This window comes from Canis lupus, chromosome 11 (assembly GCF_003254725.2).
Source record: "Canis lupus dingo isolate Sandy chromosome 11, ASM325472v2, whole genome shotgun sequence".
NCBI lineage: Eukaryota > Metazoa > Chordata > Mammalia > Carnivora > Canidae > Canis > Canis lupus.
The window spans coordinates 4,568,329-4,590,476 of NC_064253.1; the positions used below are offsets into that span (position 1 = coordinate 4,568,329).

Below are 22,148 nucleotides of genomic sequence, written 5' to 3' on the forward strand. Positions count from 1 at the left end.
AACAGACACTCTGTTCTTAGGCTGAGTAGCTCCACTCCATTTCCTGTGTAAGGAACAGACCAGATTTTTAAAAAACTTTTTTCTTGAGTTGAATTTAGTTAGGATATAGTGTATTATCAGTTTAAGAGGTAGTATTCAGTGATTCATCAGTTGCATATAACACACACTGCTTATCACATCACGTGCCCTCCTTAATGCCCATCACCCAGTTACCCCATGTCGCCTACCTCTCCTCCAACAACCCTCAGTTTGTTCCTTATAGTTAAGTCTCTCATGCTTTGCCTCCTTCTGTTTTTATATTTTATTTTTCCTTCACTTCCCCTATGTTCATCTGTTTTGTTTCTTAAATTCCTTATAGAAGTGAAATCATATGGTATTTATCCTCTCTGCCTGACTTATTTCACTAGCATAATACTCTAGTTCCACCCATGTCATTGCAAATGACAAGATTTCATCCTTTCTGATGGTTGAGTAATACTCCACTGTATATATACACCACATCTTGATCCATTCATTTGTTGATGGACATCTGGGCTCTTTCCATAGTTTGGCTATTGTGGACATTGATGCTGTAAATATTGGAGTTCATGTCCCCCTTCGAACAGACTTATTTCTTAATTGGCCCCATCAAAAATGGCTTATTTGCATGTAGAGAAATTTAGTAATCTTGAGCTAACTTACACAAAACACTGCATGGAGTTGGATTGTGTCTATCCCTAGACCAAGCAACTTCCTATGGAATCAGGCATCAGAGATCCAGGAGCTGACACTTTCCCATAAATTTCCTGGGTATTGACAGTGCTTGGCTGCAGGTTACCTACAAACTGGTATGGAGAGTGTTTGGCTGACAGTAAAGATATATAGAAGAAGCTAACTTGTTTTCACAGCCCACAGAAATGGTTAGTTTCCTTAAGATGAAATGTGTTTTGCCAGATACTTTTTTTTTTTTTTTTTTGCTTTTGCTTTCAGGAAATTTAAATACCAATTTGTCTCTTTGGGATTATCTAAACCAGACATGACTTCCTTTTATTTCAGGCATTTATTTCCCTATTCCCCCTTGGGCTTTTGCAATGCCTGTTTAGGTAAAATGCAGTGTCAGATTTCCCATGGGCCGTCTCTCTCTCTCTCTCTCTCTCTCTCTCTCTCTCTCTCTCCATCTGGTCCCTACTAAATTGTGAAAAAGAAGCACAATTTACAACACTCTTGAGAAAGGACAGGGTCATCCCTGAATCATCTTGTATATTATCTCTGAAGTGCTATATTTCTCTGTGTTCTTTTATATTTGAATTTTCTGGTTCTTGTGTTTATGAAATTGATAGAATTTATAGCTTTATGTGTGTGTGTTTTTTTATTTTGACCTAAGATACAGTCATTCCAAATGTTAACATCTATAAAGCTTTCCCATTTCAAAATGTACACATAAAGAAATGAGCACTGCCTTTTTTCAGAAAACTCCTGAAACTAGTGAATTACTTCATGGCACCTTCTTAGATGTTCACATTTCATTAGTTAAAAACCCAAAATTAAACTATAATTTAAAATTTTTAAATAGCTGATTTGTGTCATGAGTGATATTTTGGGTTCCAAGGACATTAAGATTAATCTGCAGTGCTCTGGGCAGAAATCTATTGTTAAACGGCGAAGAGACAGAATTCTCCAGAATATTCTAAGAGACAAACAAATGGCCTTATCAAAAAATAACCTCTCCTCGTCCGAGATGTCAATTGTGAATCCAAGACAGTTGTGCAAAGCTTTTCTTGTTTTTACAGCACTGTTTGCAATGTCCTACACAGATAATGATGGTAATGCTAAAGTAAGACAATCTTAGATGCAAGTATTATACTGTGATAGATCAGACAAGTCCAGCACAAGTTTCCTCCACCAAGACCTACCTAATAGTAAAGCTGAAGAGACAAAGATCACTTCCTCTCTCCTGGACAGTATTTTAAAAATATGAACTCACAGGATTGCATAATAGTCACTCATCAGCCTTCCAGAGAAAACATGAAGGTTTTTTTCTTTATTCATCTGTCTTCCTTCTGTGGGGTCCTCCCGAGGCCCTGACACTTCATTAGTGTAGACGTCACGACAACCAGTGCGATGAGCTCTAAATGGCTTTATTTTGTTGGTTGAAGGAGTTGGGCAAACAGCGTTGTTAGATCATTGGTGTCATAGCGTTTTGTCAGCTGGTTTCTCATTATCTTAACTTGATGTAGAGAAGGTAATTGTTTTGCTTAGCATTTAAAAAGTTATCCTATCTACCCTTTCATATCTGTATGTATAGACAAAATACATGCTGAAAGCTTTAATTTCCCCTTGCTTGGGAATATATAGGATTGTTTCAAGAGGAGAATAGAGCTTCATTGGTGAAAGAGTATCTCTTGTCTTATATGAGAATGCAGTGTCATTTAGTCACTTGTCATTTTGCTTGTCTACTCTGTAGTATTATGGCATCTCTTGCGGGCCCTTTAACTAGAATATAGATGACTAGATTTTTTGGCAAAGTTACCTTAAAATGTGAAGTATTATCTGCCCCATCCTTGGGACATGGATTATTATCTGATAAGTGGTCCCCCATGGATCCCTGAACACAAGTGAGTCCACTTCAGAAGCATGATTAAGGTTTTCTCCAACCATTTCTGCAGTTCTTAACAATGTAAAAATCACAGCACCAGTGAATTGTTCAATTTTATTCAGGGAACTTGTATACCATCTTAGGATGAGACCTTTGGATAATAATCCTGCTGCCATCATATTACCCAGTGTTGAAAGGTCTTGATTTGAGGTTACATGGCACCTCAGTCAATCGTCAGAGGTCAATTTTCATTCTGAAGGGTAGGAACCCTACACTCTTCACTCAGAGAATATTCCAGAACACAGATACATTAGCCAAAGCTTATAAAGAAAATGGTATTCAGGAGGGCTAAACCTCAGATCTGGTTATATTCGTGCTACTTATTCATGCTACTGTCTCTCTATTTGGAGATTTTTTTTTTCCCTCTGCCAGTGGACATAGATATCCTGAGAAACTAAAGTCAGTTCTTGATATTGCTGTGTGAATAAGCAAAAACAAAACAAAACAATCCACCCCAGAATCCTTTTTATAGGTCTTAATATAATTTGACATAAGGTGCTTAATATCAAATAACAACTTGATAATCTCCAATAATAACTTTGAAAAAGTTTTTGGTTTACATGTGTTTAGTGAATCTCATCAAATAAAGGCTCAGTGAGGAAAGCCTATCTTTAAATTCTTAGAATAGTTTGTTTTGTGCAGAGGAGCAGGTGGGGAGGATGGGCCTTGTCAGTCCTAAGACCAAAATCCCCACCAATTCCTGAAGGACCTTCATTTCTCCCTAGGAATATTTTGCAAGAAATATAATAGCTGCTTTCTTCCAGGTCCAGACAAGTGGTGTTGGAAGTTGTGGTGACCTTCTAGCTTTTGACATGTTGACTCTGCAGTTCCACCTAATTTTTCTCAACTCTCAGCATTTTTATTTGGCAGCAGGGCTACCCTTCCCATCTTTAAAATACATGCGCTCATGCTGGCACCATTGCTAATAAGGAGATTTAAACCCAGGCATGACTCATGGTTGATGACCAGGTTTATGCACCACTTCTTTCTTTCCAGTCATCCAAGTACAAGAATGAGCTGAACAAGCAAATCACTCCAAAGGAGATTGGGGTTTTCCAGGTATAGGTTTTTTCACTGACCTCAGAAAACCACACACACACACACATACACACACACACACACACCTCTCTCGTCCCCTCTTCTCCTGGATGAGGACATTGGACTTGACTTCTGCCCTCCTAACAGCAAATACCGACTTGTCTTTAAAGAAACTTGGGCCACTTATCTTCCAAATTATCTTGACTGTTGTTGACTTTCATGACCTGAGGAGATCTTGCAGAATTCCAGTGGGACATAATAATAAAGCTGAGTGTTTTATAGAATTTTATTTGCCAGAAGTGATTGGTGGACATATTTGCATAAAAAAGAAAACATCAGACAATAAATGCAGTAAAATGTGTTTATTATTCCGTGATATTGAATCAGTCAACCCCAGAGACAGAAAAATGGGCAGTTATTGCCAAAGACTCATTTACCTTCCTTTTGGAGGATATGGAGATATTTTTAAATGAAAGTTAACCGGTCTTAAAGCTGTTTTATTAATTTGGATGTATTTTAGGGGAAAAGTGCAATTTTTTTCAAATTGACTATATTTTGATAAATTTTAATTACTGTTAGTTGAACAAATTGGCTGTCACACTGAAAGTTTGAGCTTTTAGGAGCTAGTATAAGACTTGCAGGAGGATAACTAATTTAACACTAGAGTATTTTGAACACTAGCATTTTTTCATTAGTCATTCTTGGTGAGGGTGTGGATTCTGGAATTTCTAAAAGAAAATTACACATTTCAGTATTTATGTTAAATCTCTGGCAGCTGCCTTTTTAAGTAAGAATCAAAACCTTTACCCAGTGTGCTCTTAAAGGAACTTCCCTTCTCCATTGCTTGCATTATTAAATTGTTAAAGCTTGCTCCCAAAATGGTTTTCCAAAATGATTCTTGAAAGTATGTGCAGGATGAGCATAGCCAGGTGACCTGAAGTAAAATGACTAGGATGTTGATTTTTCAAGCATCATGTATTAAAATGATCTTGGGGAAGATGAACTTCTTTCTGAACATTCTGGGGCCCAACATGGCTTACAATTTTTGTGCTAGGATGAGGAAATGCAGAGTGGAGAAAAGACTGTGTTTTCATTTGGCAGCAGCTCAGACTCTCTAGGTATTGGGGCTCAACCTCTGCTTCTGCTGATTGTCATTTGTTTGCTTTGATCTGGTTAAGGCAATGGGCGTTAGTAATGATACCTCCTAAGGACAAGACCTCTCCTTCCTTCCTCTCTCTCTTGCAACATTTAATTTGTTAGAAGGAAAGATGATACACCAGCTAAGGAGAACCTCTACATCTACCTTGAATCTATTAGCTTCATAAACATACTGTGTTTTCTTCACGTGGTGTTTAGATGCCAAAGTATCTTGAAGGGATAGGCCAATGATTTGCTTCGCTTTTCCATCATAATGTAAATGAAATGGGAGACAAGTAACCAGGATACATTTTCTGACTTTGGTGAAAGGAATATGACTCATCTTGTTAAAGGCATACAGAGATCTTCATTTCAGAGAGTAACATATGTTCATCCCAACTGTTTCTACATCCATTGTGATGACGACAAGCTTTGGAGAAAATGTTGTAAAAGCATGTTTACTTTCATTTGTGTTCACTTCAGGGAACTGGATGGACAATAAAATCAGTACAACCATTAATGGGGGCAGGGATTTCCTTTGACCCCAGAAAGCTTTCAGGGATGAGCAGGCCTCATTTTGTATACCTCTAAATTTTTTTTTAAAGTTACATTTTTGAAACCCGATTCTATACACTTGGAATCCTTTTATAAATATTAAGGACTTGAGGGCATAGGAGTTTATGGTTTCCCTAATTAAAATAAAACTAAAGGCGTGACCATATTTGAACAGAAGGAGGTTTCTAAGTGGCCCTTCAGATACCGTTTAAAGGGTACAGTTAGGATAATGGAGTAACAGATACAGGTAAGAATTTGAATAATTCCTAAATTGTCAGACTCACCTGCTTCTGCAATTTGCAACAGAGGTACTCACTTTAGTGCACAAGACTTTTGGTGAGCTAGAGAACACTCCACGAGGGAATGGGCCAGTATCAGGAAGGAAAAAAAAAAAAAAAGCCCAAGAATAAACACAAATAAAAATCGACTTTCAAAGGCTCTTGATACCAGTGATTTTCCACTCCTGTTAGAATGTTGATTTCTTTCCAGAAGGATCTCAGCATGGGCCACCTGCCAGGGAGAACAATATTCAACTTTGAGTGCCAACTGCCGCTCACAGCTCTCTCTCCCTAAGCAGTGGAAGCCCCTCCGATTTTTACATTCTCTGCTTATTCAGAAACCATAGCTGCTCTTGAATTTCTCATAAGTCTCTGACGAGCACCCTTGGAGCAACTTGCAACAGGTGATCCCATATATCTCAAACAAACGCTAACTACAGTAGTCAGGTATGGATGGCCATCTTGAGTGGCTACTGATCCCATCCACTGATGTAGGTTAGCCCCTTATCAGTACACCGAAACTATTTAGATTTTTTTGGCAAATGTTTGCAAGTGAACAAAATAGATGTACTTGCCTCCAAGGGCCATCCTTTTTTTCTTTTTAACTTGAAATATACTTGATACATAATACTATGTTAGTTTCAGCATATAATGCAGTGAACCAACATTTCTATACATTATGAAATGATCCCAAGTCTAGTTACCCTCTGTCACCATACAAAGTCATCACAATATTATTTACTATATTCCTTAGAATGTATTCCTATGTATCCCCATGATCTATTTATTTTAAAATCAGAAGTTTGTTCTCTGTATTTATTTGTGTTTCTGTTGTGTTTGTTTGTTAAAAATTCCACATATACTGATATCATATAGTATTTGTCTTTCTCTGACTTATTTCACTTAGCATAGAACCTTCTCATTCCATCCATGTTGTTGAATGGCAAGAGCACATTCTTTATGGCTGAGTAATATTCCATTGTATGCATGCATGCACGTATATATACACATATATACATACACAGACACACACACCATCTTTATCCATTCATCTACTGATGGACACGTTGCTTCTGTATCTAGGCTACTTTACTACTACAATGAACATAGGGATGTGTATATCTTTTCAAATTACTGTTTTTGTTTTCTTCAGATAAATACTCAGAAGTGGAATTATTGGATTGTGTGTAGTTCTACTTTTAATTTTTTGAGAAACTGCCATACTGGTTTTCATAGTGGCTGCACCAGTTTATATTCCCACCAACAGTACACAAGGGCTCCTTTTCCTCCACATCTTTGCCAACACTTGTTATTTCTGTCTTTTTGGTATTAGCCATTCTGACAGGTATAAGGCAGTATTTCATTGTGGATTTGGTTTGTACTTCCCTGATGACTAGTGATGCTGAACATCTTTTCGTGTGTCTGCTGGCCATCTATAAGTCTTCTTAGAAGAAATGTCTATATGGGTTCCCTACCCATTCTTAATCAGGTTATTTGGTTTTTCAGGGTGTTGAGTTGTAGTTCTTCTTCTTCTTCTTCTTCTTTTTTTTTGTAGTTCTTTATATATTTTGGATATTAACCTCTTCTTGGATCTATCATTTGCAAATATCATTTTCATTCACTAAGTAGATTGCTTTTTGCTTTGTGGATGGTTTTCTAGTTTGATGTTACCTCATTTCTTGTTTTGCTTGTGTTGCCCTTGCCTAAAGAAACAAATCCAAATTTTACTGCTCAGAGTAATGTCCAAGAGTTTACTGTCTATGTTATTTTTCTAGGAGTTTTATGGTTTCAGGTCTCACATCTAGGTCTTGAATTCATTTTGAGTTTATTTTTTTGGATGGTATAAGAAAGTGGTCTGGTTTTCCCAACACCATTTATCAAAAAAAACTATCTTTTCCCCATTTTTTATTCTTGTCACCTTTGTTGTCAATTTGCCATAGAACATAGGTTTATTTCTGTGCTCCCTATCCTGTTCCATTGATCTGTGTGTCTATTTTTGTGCTAGTACCATACCGTTTTGATGACTATAGCTTTGTATTGTGGTTTGAGATCAGGGAGCATGATACCTCTAGCTTTGTTCTCCTTTCTCAAGATTGCTTTGGCTGTTGGGAGGTCTTTTGTGGTTAAATAAAAATTTGGGGCTCATTTGTTCTAGGTCTGTGAAAAATACCATTGAAATTTTGATAAGGATTATACTGAATCTGTAGAGTACTGTGAATAGCATGGATATCTTAATTCCTCCAATTCATGAGCAAGCTACATCTTTCTATCGATTTGTGTATTCTTTGGTGTCTTAAATTTTTGGAGTATAAGTCTTTCACTCCCTTAAATTTGTTCCCAAATGTGGATCCTTTTTAAAAAATAGGAGCAAATAATGCATCTAATTTTCTGACTTGCTTATTTAAATTTTATGCTGCCTTTAAGCATTATAGAAATAAAATTTCAAAATGGCCAAATTATGGATGTGGACATGCTATGAGTAAATCCCATGCCTCAGTATTCACTACTGAAGATGAGACTACCATGTTTATAAGGCACAGAGTTGCTTTTATAATTAGTGATTTTCAGACTTACTGGGAATGAGGAAAACCAGGTCCCCTTATGGGAATTTGGGGCTCTCTTGGATAGCTATCCAATGAGCACCTTACCATTTTGGCTTATTTTATATAGCCAAAGGGGATGCTTTTGAAAACTAGTTTAAAAGTGAAAGGGAATAAAGGGAAAGGAGAGAAAATGAGTGAAAATATCAGTGAGGGTGACAAAACATGAGAGACACCTAACTCTGGGAAATGAATAAGGGGTAGTGGAAGGGGAAGTGGGCAGGGGGTTGGGGTGACTGGGTGATGGGCACTGAGGCGGGCACTGGGTGTTATGCTATATGTTGGCAAATTGAACTCCAATAAAAAAATTTAAAAAATAATAATAATAAAATAAAAAAGAAAAAGAAAACTAGTTTAAAAAGATTCAAGTCTGGGAGCTTCTGGGTGGCTCATCTGTGAAGCCTCTGCCTTCAGCTCAGGTCATGATGCTGGGGTCCTGAGATCAAGCCCCACATTGGGCTCCCTGCTCAGTAGAGAGCCTGCTTCTCTCTCTCCCTCTGCTGCTACCCCTGCTTCTGCTCCTTCTCCCTCTCTGTCAAATGAATAAATAAAATCTTTTTAAAGAAAATTCAAGTCTGCTAAAAGATCCGCATCTATTGTAACCTTGCACTGTTGGTGTCCATCTTCAGTGGGCTCCTGCCTAAACTCTGCCTTCATTGCTGTCTATTGAGACAGTCAGGTAATCTCTATTGTCCTGTGGTCCTCTCAGGGGAGTGATTCTGTCCACATGGCCCCACGTACCTTTCACGAACCTGTTGTTTGGTAGGTTCTCAGATGCTCCCTTTGCTCCCACAAGGTTGGCTGTTCCCAGAACCCACGAGGTGACTGCAGCAGCATGACTTTGCCTAAGGGGTACTCAGCGGTACCACAGCCCTGCCTCCTGGCCCTGCATGTGATCACTGGTCTAAGAGTTAAGAAGACCCTAGACCTCATGCACGTGATCATGGAGCAGCAGGACTCTAATCCCTGGGGTACCACACAGTGTCTCCTGTCTCTTCCTAAGAGATCAACACAGCAGCCTATAATTTAAAAAGGGCCATTGCTGATCTTTCTCCAAATAAAAGTAGCCTGTGCCTTTCTTGGTCCTGGTAAACATCAGGAATAGCATAGTTATCCCTTACCTTCAGCACTAGATAGCTCGGTTGTCCAGGTTCAAATCACTGTGTTGCATACACAGTTAGTTGGCCTGAAGACCTCTGGTCTTATGTTGAGGGAAGATTCTGCAATGTTGTTTTTTAGAGAACAGTTGTCATTTCTACTCCATGCATTTATATTCATTTATTCAGTTATTATTGTTTCCTATTATACTTCTAGGTATATAACTGAAATGCTCTGTTGTGTGTATGTTTTAAGAAATCTCTGAAATTTCCACATGTTGCTCCTTTACTACTTATTTCTTATGATTAAAATATGTTTGACTCAAATATCAATGTTTTAGGTCTTAAAATAAATGAACTAAGGTTTTAGATCCCCACCTACAGGCAGACTGCTGGTGCTTTCTGACCAGGCATTTCTGGTAATATTTGTTGAAGGCATTAAATGCCACAGTGTTGTTGTTGTTGTTGTTGTTGTTGTTGTTGTTGTTTTGTTGTTTTTGTAGTTTTATCTCTAGATACTTCTGTACTTGGTGAAAAACAGTTTTGGGGGCACAGGGTGGCTCAGTGGTTGAGCATCTGCCTTTGGCTCAGGTCCTGGGATCAAGCCCCACATCAGACTCCTTGTGGGGAGCCTGCTTCTCCCTCTGCCTATGTCTCTGCCTCTTTCTCTGTGTTTCTTAGGAATAAATAAAATATTTTTAAAAATTATGATTTTTTTTAATGTCACTGAGACTAAAAGTAATAATGTGTTGGGGTTCTCTTCTCTTGTGGTTTTCAGGGTGCTGGTTGCACAGCCCTGGTGGTCGCTGTGGTGGCAAGGAAGCTAGAACTTACCAAAGCAGAAAAACACGTGCACAACTTCATGATGGATACTCAGCTGACTAAAAGAGTGAGTTATCATCCCTGGATCTTCAAAGGGAATATGATTGTGTGTTTTTCCATGTTGGGCAATAGGATTTTTCTTTTGACCTCTGAAGCTAAAATGACATGGTTTCCAGTTAAGGCCTTCTTGGAATCTGTTCCATTTTTTTCACATTGAGAACAGACTCATCCTAACTTTAGGTGAAGGAGGAAATAATTGGATGACCTTGGTATTTACTAAAGAATAAAAACAGATCACGTCAATCTCAATAAATAGGCACACTTAACATTTAAGTTTGCAGGACATGAGAAGGGACATTGCAATATGTAATCAAGTAGGAAGGAACACACTGTCAATGTAATCTAGAAATTTTACAGGAAAGTGGTTCAACAATGTTTTATTGAGCTTCTGTGAACCACTCTTCTAAAGACTGGGGTTGCAACAACAATAAGAACCAGCCAATGACTTTTAGGACCTCAAGCAAGGTAGGAGCAGAGATAGGAGGCTCTTTCTGTGATTTAAAGGCTGTGCAAAAGATGAAGTGTAGCATCCCCATGGGAAAACTACAGTAGAAAACAGTAATCCCAGTGTTTACAGAGCACCCACTCTATGCAAAGCTTGGCTCTAAGCATGTCACCCATGGAAGCTAGTTCCATCCTCAGACAACTCTATAAGGGAAGTGCTAGTATTATGCCCATTTTAGAAATGTGGAGAGGTTAGATAACAGAGAACTTAGATAACTTGTTCAAAGTCATTATTTCAAAGAGGGAAAAGATTTGTATCCCACTTCCACTAAATTTTCAGCTTCTCTTAATAGTTACTTGAGAAACCAAAATAAAAGGTCAGATATTAAAGAATTATTTTATAGCAGTGTCATCTTGCTGCATAACCCAAAGTAGAATCTAGTCAGGTTGTCACTGAATTAACTAAATATAATGTTATTTGGTAAATTTACCCATAAAAGAAGCCATGGAGATTGAAGCAGAGTTCCATTTCTCAGTGTTTTTACTCACTTCTGATTTTGTCTGTATACCTAAAAGTTATCTTGGTAAATACTTCCCAATAGATCAGTCATTTCTCTGCAAATATTTATGCTTATTGGTTCTATTTATGAAATGGAAACATGGATTCCAATTACCTTGTTCATTTCTAAGTCAGACACTATTGTGTGACTTTATTTCAGTTGGAAGGTCCACATGCATTCTTGATGTTCTCAGCCACTCGATTGTAGACGCCATGCTCTTGGCCTGGACGTATCCCATCTAGTTTCCTCTCACTCTCCAAACTCACGAACATGGGTAATATTACAGAAAAGCACAAGGAGAGACATAAGTACAGAACTGATTGGAGGGCTGGGATTCTTATCACTTTCAAAAATATACCAGGAGATGCAAATACATGACTTTTAGACTATTTGTCCACATATAATCCAAAATTGGAGCCATACGTTTTTAGATCTTATCCTAGGCTTGTTTGGATGAGTTCCGTACTGTAGGATTCATGTTTAAAAATCAAAAGTTGTGCAGTATCAAAAGAACTCTTCCATAGAGTCCCTTGTATGATCCAAATAATCTGATTGTGAAGATTACACATTATAAATTTCACAAGAATTGACTTATTGCCATACAGAGGTAGAAAATGACATGAGAATACAACATAGCCCAAACATGTAAATCTTTTCGGCAACAAAAACAAAAGGTGTGACAGGATCACAAATAGGAGAAACCAAGTTAGCATGTTGGGGCGGAATCCTCCGTGTTTCATAAGTAGGTACTTAGTTTTAACTTAAGAAGCATACATATGGCATCCCTGGGTGGCTCAGTGGTTTGTGCCTGCCTTCGGCCCAGGGCGCGATCCTGGAATCCCAGGATTGAGTCCCACGTCGGGCTCCCTGTAGGGAGTCTGCTTCTCCCTCTGTCTGTGTCTCTGCCTCTCTCCCTTTCTATGTGTCTCTCATGAATAAATAAATAAAATCTTTAAAAAAGAAAAGAAGCATACATATAATTTCTTTAGGTTGACTTTAGGCTATTGCTGTTCCATATCCTACTTCTGAACAGACTGATCTTCAAACCCACAGTAGAACGCCTTTGATGAAGAGATCTGTGATACTTGTACAGGTCTCCCAGGTTCATTTGGGAGATATTCCAGCTTGGTTTTAGAATTGAATTAGTTTAGCCCAGGGTCACTCAACCTTAGCACTATTGACCTTTGGAACTAGATAGTTCTCTGTTCTGCAGATGTCTCTGTGAGTTGTTGATTGTTTAGCAGCATCCTTGGTAGATGCCAGTAGCATTTCCCCTGACTTGTGACAACCAAAAATGCCTCTAGACATTGCCAAATGTCCCCTTATGAGACCAAATTGCCCATGGTGAGAACTGCTGCTTTCGTGGGTTATTCCCCAGGGATATTCCTTGTATATACTCAATTTACTATAATAGGTATTTAACAAAAGTATACAGCATACCTAGTATAGTTGGGGTTCTGCATTAACCACTGAGGATGTAGAACTGAAATATCATAGCCCACGACTCAGGGAATTTCAAGCTTTTACTGTGCCTCCAGCAAACAGATGGAAGATCTATGTACTTGTGTTCTTGCTTCTGTTGCTCATGAGCCTCCTAAAACCCATTCCTGGTCTGCTTTGGAGGATTGTGGATCTAGATGACTTCCTTTGGTTTTTGTGAATGGGTGTCATTTCCCCAAATGGACCATGTTTTCAAGTCTTTCTTGCAGTTGTTCTAAGTTCTTGTATTAAAGCAACATCATCTATAGGGATTTTCTTTATAGAAAGCTTTTTTAGTAAGAAATACTATTCTAATTTCAAAGTTCACATTCTCCACAATGCTTTATTAATTATATTACCTCATTACTACTTCTTAAAAGTGTAGCTGCTTTGCAGTATTACTTGGGACAGAAATCTCTTATAGCACTCCAACAGACTTGCTGACGGCTTGAATTTTATAGGCAAAATGTCACTCAGTAGAGGTACAAGTGTTAAAATGGCATTAGAATCAAATTTCTCATTTATGATACCCATTTCATTATTATAATCAATACAATATATGAAAATATAGCTCCTTTATAGTCCTCTTCAACTTAACAAGTATCATTTACTTGGAACTTGATTCCATCAGTTATTTATGGAATTTCTAAATGGGCCCATTTATAATTTTAACTTTTTAAATAAAAAGTCTAAAATACTGGAAGATGATGGAATAATAGGATCCTGAGCTCACCTCTTCCTATGGATACACCAAGGCTACAAGGAAAGATAATGCAACTGACTCTGAAAATTACCTGAAGACTAGCAGATCAGATCTACAATTAAAGACATAAGGAAAAAGCCACATGGCAAAGGGGCAAAGATGTGGTTGAGAACCAAATCCCCTGCATAGTAACCCATAGGATGGTCAGGGATATGACAGGCACAGAGATCCTACCTAAGGACTAAGCATCTAACCCCACATGGAGCATCTACCATTACTGGGGACCTGCACCAGAAAGATGAGTCCCTGTAGCTTCTGAATTCAAATTGGTAGGAGCTTACTCCAGGAATAGAAGGGCTGATGGACACCCATTTTCTTGCCCTCCTTCAGCCTGGCTGGCCAGACTTGTAGGAGCCAATTTTGGTACTCTCCATCTACCTTGCTGGCACTGGTCATCCAGCTACATCCAGTGAGCATCCCCCTGAAGCAGCTACTGCCCCAGGGAGGGGGGCTATCCCCATCTACCAGTGGTCCTAGAGCAGTCAAAGCCTGAGCACATGTAGCCAACACAGGGGACACCTCGGAGTACCTGGTTGTGGTGGCCAGATTTGACTATGCTACTGGGCCCCACAGGACACTCTCTATGTAAGACCAATACTTCATGACCAGGAGACATAGCTGATCTACCTAATACATTGTAATAAGCAAAGAGAGACAAAATTAAGACACAGAGGAATAGATTCAAAAGGAAAGAAAAAGGCAAAATCTAAGACAACTGAACAAACAAAATGGAGATAAGTAACCTACCTGATAAAGAGTTAAAGTAATGGTCCTCAAGATGCTCACCAGAGTTGGGGTGAACTCAGAACTTCAATAGGGATAGAAAATATAAAGAACCAATCAGAGCTGAAAAATACAACAATAAGTGAAAAACACACTAGAGGGAATCAACAACAGATCAAAGGAGGCAGGAAATAGATGGAAGACCGGGTAACTCACATTATAGGGGTCCCAGAAACAAGAGAGAGAAAGGGGCAGGATACTTACCAAAGAAAGAACAGCTGAAAACTTCTCTAACCTGGGGGAAAGAAACAGATATCCAGGTCCAGGAAGTAGACCCAAACAAGATAAACCCAAAGAGGCTGACAGCATAACACGTATTGAAATGACTAAACTTAAAACTTAAATGTTCTGGGGCACCTGGGTGGCTCACTGGTTGAATGTCTGCCTTCGGCTCAGGTCGTGATCCTGGGGTCCTTGGATGGAGCCTGGAGTTGAGCTCCCTGCTCAGCAGGGAGCCTGCTTCTCCCTTTCCCCCTGCTTGTTCTCTCTCTCTCTCTCTCTCTCTCAAACGAATAAATAAGATCTTAAAAAAAAAAAAAAAGAAAGGTAGTGCTTTTATTTATTTATTTATTAGGTAGAGAGAGAAAAAGTCTTAAGCAGGCTTCACACCCAGCACAGAGCCTGATGCAGGACTCGGTCTCACAATCCTGAGATCATGACCTAAGCCAAAATCAAGAGTCGGATGCTTAACAGACTGAGCCATCCAGGCACCCCTCTAGGAAGGTACCGCTTTTAGAATGCCTTTAAACTGAAGTAACCATCAACTTACTATAGACTGTTATATACACTGGATGTTATATAGGCACCTCATTGTAACCACAGCCAAAAACCTGTAATAGATACACACAAAATAAAAAGAATCCTAACATACAGCTACCAAGAGCTATCAAACCAAAAGAGAGCAAGAAAAGAAGAAACAGAAAAGAATTGCAAAAACAACCAAAAAAACAATAAAATAGCAATAAGTATATACCCATCAATGATTATTTTAAATGTCAGTGGATTAAATGATTGAATCAGAAGACACCAGGTGATGAGATGAATAGAAAAACAGACCCATCTATATGCTGTCTACAAGAGACTCTCTTTAGACATAGAGACACATACAGACTAAAAAGTATAGGGATGGAAAAAGATATTTCATGCAAATGGAAGGGGGAAAAACCTGGGGTAGCAATACTTACATCAGACAAAACAGACAAACCAGGAGACAAAGAAGGGAATTACATAATGATAAAGGGATAAGTCCAACAAAAGGATATAATTGTAAATATCCATATACCCAACATGGGACCACCTAAATACATAGCAAATGTTAATAGACATAAAGGGATAAGTTGAGAGTAATATAATAATAGTAGGGGACTTTAACGCCCCACTTACATCAATGGATAGATCATCCAGACAGAATCAACCAGGAAACAGTGGCTTTGAACACACATTAGACCATGTGGACCTAACATATATATAAGGAACATACCATCTAAAAACAGCAGAATACGTATTATTTTCAAGTGCACATGGCACACTCTCCAGAACAGAGCACATATTAGGTAAAAGAACAAGTCTCAATAAATTTAAGAATATTAACATCATAACAAGCATCTTTTCCAACCACAGTCCTCTGAAACTAGAAAACAATTACAAGAAAAAACTGGAAAAAAAAATACATGGTGGCTATCTAACACGCTACCAAATAATCAATGGGTCTATGAAGAATCAAAGAAGAAATTTAAAAAAATATCTACAGACAAATGAAAATGAAAACACAGTAGTCCAAAATCTTCGGAATGCAGCAAAAGCATTTCTTAGGGGGAAGTTTATATCTATCCAGGCCTACCTCAAGAAACAAGAACAATCACAAATAACATAAACTTACAGTTAAAGAAACTAGAAAAAAAGAACAAATAATGCCCAAAGTTGGTAGTAGGAAAGAAATACTAAACATTAGAGCCAAAGTAAATGGAATCAAGACTAAAAAACAATAGAAGGAATCAAGACTCTGAGAGCTGGTTCATTGAAAAAGTTCATAAAATGGATAAACCCTTAACCAAACTCCTCAATCAAAAAAAAGAGCAAGGACTCAAATATATAAAATTAGAAATGAAAGAGGAGAAGTAACAATGGACATGACAAAAATAAAAAGGATTATGAGAGACTACTACAAAAAAATATATGCCAACAAATTGGACAACCTAGAAGAAATGGGCAAATTCCTAGAAACATACAATCTTCCAAGACTGAATCAGCAAGTAGGAAATATGAGCACAGCAATTACTAGTAGTAAAACTGAACCCATAACATTAATGAACTCCCAACAAATGTCCAAGACGAAATGGCTTCACCAGTGAATTCTACCAAACATTTAACAAAGAGTTAACACTACTCTTCTCATACTATTCCAGAAAGTTGAAAGAGGAAGGAATGCTTCCAGATTCGTTCTACGAGGTCAGCACTACCCTCAAGACACTACAAAAAAAAAAAAAAAGAAAAAGAAAAAAGAAAAGACAAAGACGGAAGGAAGGAAGGAAGGAAGGAAGGAAGGAAGGAAGGAAGGAAGGAAGGAAGGAAGGAAGGAAGGAAGGAAGGAAGGAAGGAAGGAAGGAAATTACAGGCCAATATTCCTGATGACTATAGATATAAAAATCTTTAGCAAAATATGAGTAAACCACATTCAACAATACATTAAAAGGACCATCCACCAACAAAACAGAAAGGTAATCTATTACTCAATGGGAGAGTATATTTGCAAATGATAAATAGGGGGTTAATATTCAAAATATATAAGGAACTAATATAATTCAACATCAAAAAACCCCCAAATAATCCCAATTAAAAAATAGTTAGAGGGCCTGAACAGAGATTTTCCAAAGAAGAAACACAGATACCCAACAGGTACATGAAAAGATGTTTAACGTCACTTGTCATCTCGGAAAATCCAAATGAAAATGGTTAGGATAAAAAGACAAGATATAACAGGTGTTGATGAAGATGTAGAGATAAGGGACCCCTCATGAACTGCTGGTGGAAATGTAAAATGGAATGGAAAACCATTCCACCATTTCACAATGGAAAACAACATGGTGGTGACTAAAACAAATTAAAACTAGAAATACTATACAATCCACTCTCCATTTCTGAGTACTGAAAACAAAAACATTTATTAGAAATGATATATGTACCCCTATATTTATTGCATTATTTAAAATAACTAAGATAATGGAAGGAATGTAAGTTTCAATCAATAGATGAATAGATAGATGAAGATGTGATACATATATACAATGGAATATTACTCAGCTATAGAAAAGAATGAAATGTTGCAGTTTGTAACAACATGGATAGAGCTAGAGAGTATCATGCCAAGTGAAATAATTCAAACACAAGTACCATATGATTTCATTCATATGTGGAAATTAAATGCATAAACAGAGTTAAAAATAGATAAAGACCAAAAAAGCAAAGCAACAATCAGGCTCTTAAATACCCAGAACAAAACGATGGTTGCCAGAGGAGAGTGGGGTGTTAGGATGGGCAAGATAGTTGAAGGGGAATAAGACATACAAGCTTCCAGTTGTAAAATAAGTAAGTCATGGGGATGAAGTGTACAGCATCGAGAATATGGTCAATATTCTTGTGACAGCTTTGTACGGTGACACACAGATGGTAACTGCACTAATGCTGAGCATTTTGTGTCAAGTCACCATGTTGCACACACCCAACTAATGTTATGGTCGCCTAAAATATAAAAAAGAGTTCAAAAAGCTTCTGAATGATGGAGAATGATTTCTGGGACATAACCAAAAGTAAACAAGAATCTAAACACCATACATAGTTACCACAAAGTTTCGCAGTCTGTGAAAAATACAGATTGAAGGGTGCTGTTTATGAGAGAAAACTGCAACTCTGGCCTGAAACACTACACAGAAGAAATCTTTTTTTTTTCTTTTTTCCTGATGGTCAACAGGGGTAATGATTATAGACATCCTGAAAGCTGAAGAGGACTATAAGGAAGAAGCAGTATGAATATTAAGCATCTGATTATTCTTTCAGGAAGAGATGTAACTTTCTAAGCTTCTCATTGTGTCTCTTAGCTGAATTGAACAATTTCCATGAAAAATTATTCACCGTACACAAGTTTCCAGAGGAACAGTTTCATACAGAAATGGTTTCTCTGTTTGACAACATTAGCCACATAAAATAGTTGAAAGCAGGACACACTATTGGTTGCACAGGATATTAGGAGAGATTATTCCACGTAATTCCAAAAGTTTACATGCCGCTCTGCAGGTCAAAAGTGGCCAAGTAGGTGTATGTACCCAGAATGATCTAATGATTTCAAAATGAAAATGCAATAATTTGTCATGGAGCTGGGTGAGACAGGACCAGCTATTTTGTAGGTTTGCAGTTCATCCCCTCACAGAGGCGGTGTGTTTATCTTGTGGAAATATTATGACTCTTCATTCGCATCTGAACTGAGAAGAAATCCTGGAGTTTGGCCCTCTGCATACTTCCATTTTGGAAAGGAACATGAAAGTAAGCAACTCTGATAGCCCAGCCATGATTTTTAAAGGAGCTAGGTGTACCACAAAAGATAATTATACATATTAATGTCCACTGTGGGTGTTTCCAATTCTGTTAAGGATTCGCAATAAGATCCCTAATAAGAACATCATTATGCAGTTATATAATTTGCGTTCCTACTTTGTCTCTTAGCAAGTGAACAGAGATCCCGGAAGATTTAGTCTGTCTAGCTTTTACCTTGTGCTTGGTGACAGAGCCCAGTGGGTGAAAACACAAAATGGGTTCACTTGGGCTTGACCTGTTCCAAAGCTACAGTGTTCATCCAACCACATACCTGCTCTGGAGGGACCCGGGCAGCATGTGGTGTCCATGTCCAGGCTTGGAAACGTTATCTATGTTTGTCCCAGGCATCCTGGGGACGTCTGCCCACAGCACAAGAGGCAACATTTTACACATTTTACTGTAGTTAGGAGAATGAGAGGCAGGAAACTCTCTTGCTTAAGTCAGAGATTATGTCCCATCCTCTTAAATTTGAGAATAGCAGAGGCACTGCACCAAAATAACTCTCTGAAGGAAGAGGCAAGAGGAAAAAAGCCAGAGAAACAGATTTCTTCTTTAAGAATCAAAGTAGTCGAAAACAAAGGAAAATTATAAACAAAGTACCCTTTAAAACAAGTGAAGTAAGTCAAAAGGAGGACAATTATCGTATGGTGTCACTCATACGGGGAATATAAAAAATAGTGAAAGGAATTATAGGGGAAAGGAGAGAAAATGAGTGGGAAAATCAGAGAGGGTGACAGAATATGAGAGACCCCTAACTCTGAGCAATGAACAAGGGTAATGGAAGGGGAGGTGGGTGGGGGTTAGGGTGGCTGGGTGACGGGCACTGAGGGGGGGCCACTTGACAGGATGAGCACTGGGTGTTATACTGTTGGCAAATTGAAGTCCAATAAAAAAATATACAAAAAAAAAAAAAACAGGGCTCTAATAACAGGTATCTAAATAGGTTTGAGCAAAGCAAAGTTTCAATTCAAAGCCAATCAGTTTTCAGGGCTCTTGTGGTTTATCAAATATTAGTATACTTAACAATGTTGTTTACTTTACTACTATGGCTTTAATTTGTTATTGTTACCTATAAATCAGCAACAGAACATTTTCATATTCTTTCTACCTATGAAGGTGGTTTTAAGGCATCTGGGTAAGTACTATTACTTTTAATTAGTATTACTTTTCTGGCCTTTGTTTTCTCAAAATACCTGCTTATTAATATGCCTTCCAAAATGTTTCTGAATAAAGATTTTAATTAGAGTTGAGCATGAGTCAGGCAGAGCCAGTGTTCATGTTTCCCTTCTATCGCTCCTTATTTTTTGATGTAGAGGAAAGAAGTTCTATTTCACAGTGGTGTGTTGGCCCATTAATTGGCACTAGAATGATTACAGCTACTAATTTTGGAGGGGCCATAGCTAGGATTCCCCCCATAGCAACTATCATGGTGTCTAACATGTCGTAGACACTTAATAAATTTGTTGAATTCATAAATGGCTATTAGGGAAGACTTAGATCCCGGGTCTCTTTTGTAACCTGTCTGCCCTTTTTATCAAAAGGGTCCTTTGGTTGATAAATATGTATCTGTGGTTCATGATTAGAAGTTTTTTGGATACAAAGTATATACTATGGTGTCAAATATTTAGTACCAGTTATGCCCAAAGCATGGAGCTAGAGAGACACAAAGATTAGTGACAAGGCCCCTGCCCTCTGAGAGTTTGTAAATGCCCCCAAAGGGCAAGAGGGAGCTTTCAGGTTATTTTGTGAGATGACTGGATGGCAGGGTTCTTAACTTCATAAACGAAAGAAACCTGCCCTCTAAATCAACTTCCCTTTCATCTGAATGATGTAGACCCACTTCTTTTCTCCAGTTGGCTATCCTGCCCTGTAATAATTCCCCATTGTTCAAACTTATAGAACACAGAGATACTTCCTACCCTGTTTTCTCACTGTTCCCTTTCCCTTTTGGCCCTAAGAGGAACTGGATAAACCTACTTATCTTGGACACATGTGTGATCACTAGGCAGAGAGTACGTGTTTCTACTCTTGGATGTTTGTTGTGTAGCCTCCATCTTGAAAAGTACCAGTTAAGTGGGATGCCTTCAGAGTTTTATTCTTGTGTTTCAAAACCTATTAGGGAGTTAGAAAGGGGAATGTTTCAACATAAATGCATCTGTCTCACAGTTTTTAAAAGCAGCTGTAGGGATTTCATTTTCAAATGAGGAATCATTTTCATTTTTAGCCTGTCAACTGCAATGAGCATTTTGTGCATACCAATCCTGCCACAAAGACTTTGGAGGTGTTACCCACCCCAATGGTCTCAGAAATAGAGGTTCCCTACTCCACTTCGGCCATTTCCCCACCATCCCAAAGAGAAAAAAAAAATCATTTAAAATACATTGAGGACAAGCAGCAAATCGCCTTTTTAAAGATTTAAGAACTTGAGTAATTTGGCATTTGCTGTTTATGGGTGGGAATCCACAGCAAAAATCAGTTGTTATGTTCTCTTGCAAACATTAGTATGTTCAACTGCTGTGTTACTGTCCCATCTGTTTTTCCCAAGTTTTCTAGCTTCCTCCTCTGTGTCTTGAGCTGATAAAATCAAGGAGGAGGCATCCACCAGGGCCCCTTACTATCTTCTGGGCAGCCAAAGCTGTTCAGACAGCTGAGACTTCCCTTCACTGGCCCTTCTGTCACTTAGTGGGGAAGGGTCTATTCCAATCCGAGTCAGTGTTGGCCAGTAATTTCCAGCCCCTCTCCCTTTAAAATCAAGGCCCACAACCCTTGGTCACTTACATAGCATCCTAACCTCTGAAAAGGACATAAAGAGCAGATGGAAAAGCCTTCCCAAAGGTGACTCCTACCCCTGTAAAGAAGAGAAATCTGTTTCTCTAAGAATGAAGAGCCAAGAATTTCACTGGAATACCTTTTAATTTCACTGCAGATGGTGGTGATGTTTCCTGGATGCACTGCTGGTGCTCAGCACCTAAGGTTTTCAGCCATATTTCTGCTGGTTTCAGAATGAATGTTCTCTCTGCAGAGTCTGTTGAATATCCAGAGGAAATGCATCATAAAGCAAAGCCACTGCTAAAAGCAGTTTTAAGAAACGAGTCATCTTCTTAAAGCAGGTTCTAGCAATACAATTTCACACAAAGAAACCTTTATAGCAGCACAAACAGGATTCACCATCAGCCACCAGACCTGATGTTTTCTGTGCTAAAAGTGAAAAAAATACACATCCTTGGGACCTGAGTTGTAATTCTAAGACTCTTCCTTATTGAAAACTAAGGCCTGAAAAGGACTTCAGAAATAATTCTCTACTCTTCTT

At 38.3% G+C, this 22,148-nt stretch overlaps 1 protein-coding gene across 1 annotated transcript in view; it reads left to right on the forward strand.

The window, feature by feature from the left end:
- The window catches only part of KCNN2 (potassium calcium-activated channel subfamily N member 2), a 143,660-nt gene that overhangs the window by 110,042 nt on the left and 11,470 nt on the right, over positions 1 to 22,148 (forward strand). Inside the window, exon 5 of the mRNA XM_025446701.3 lies at positions 10,119 to 10,229. Coding sequence (XP_025302486.1) covers positions 10,119 to 10,229 — 111 coding nt within the window. The remainder of the gene's footprint in view (positions 1 to 10,118; positions 10,230 to 22,148) is intronic.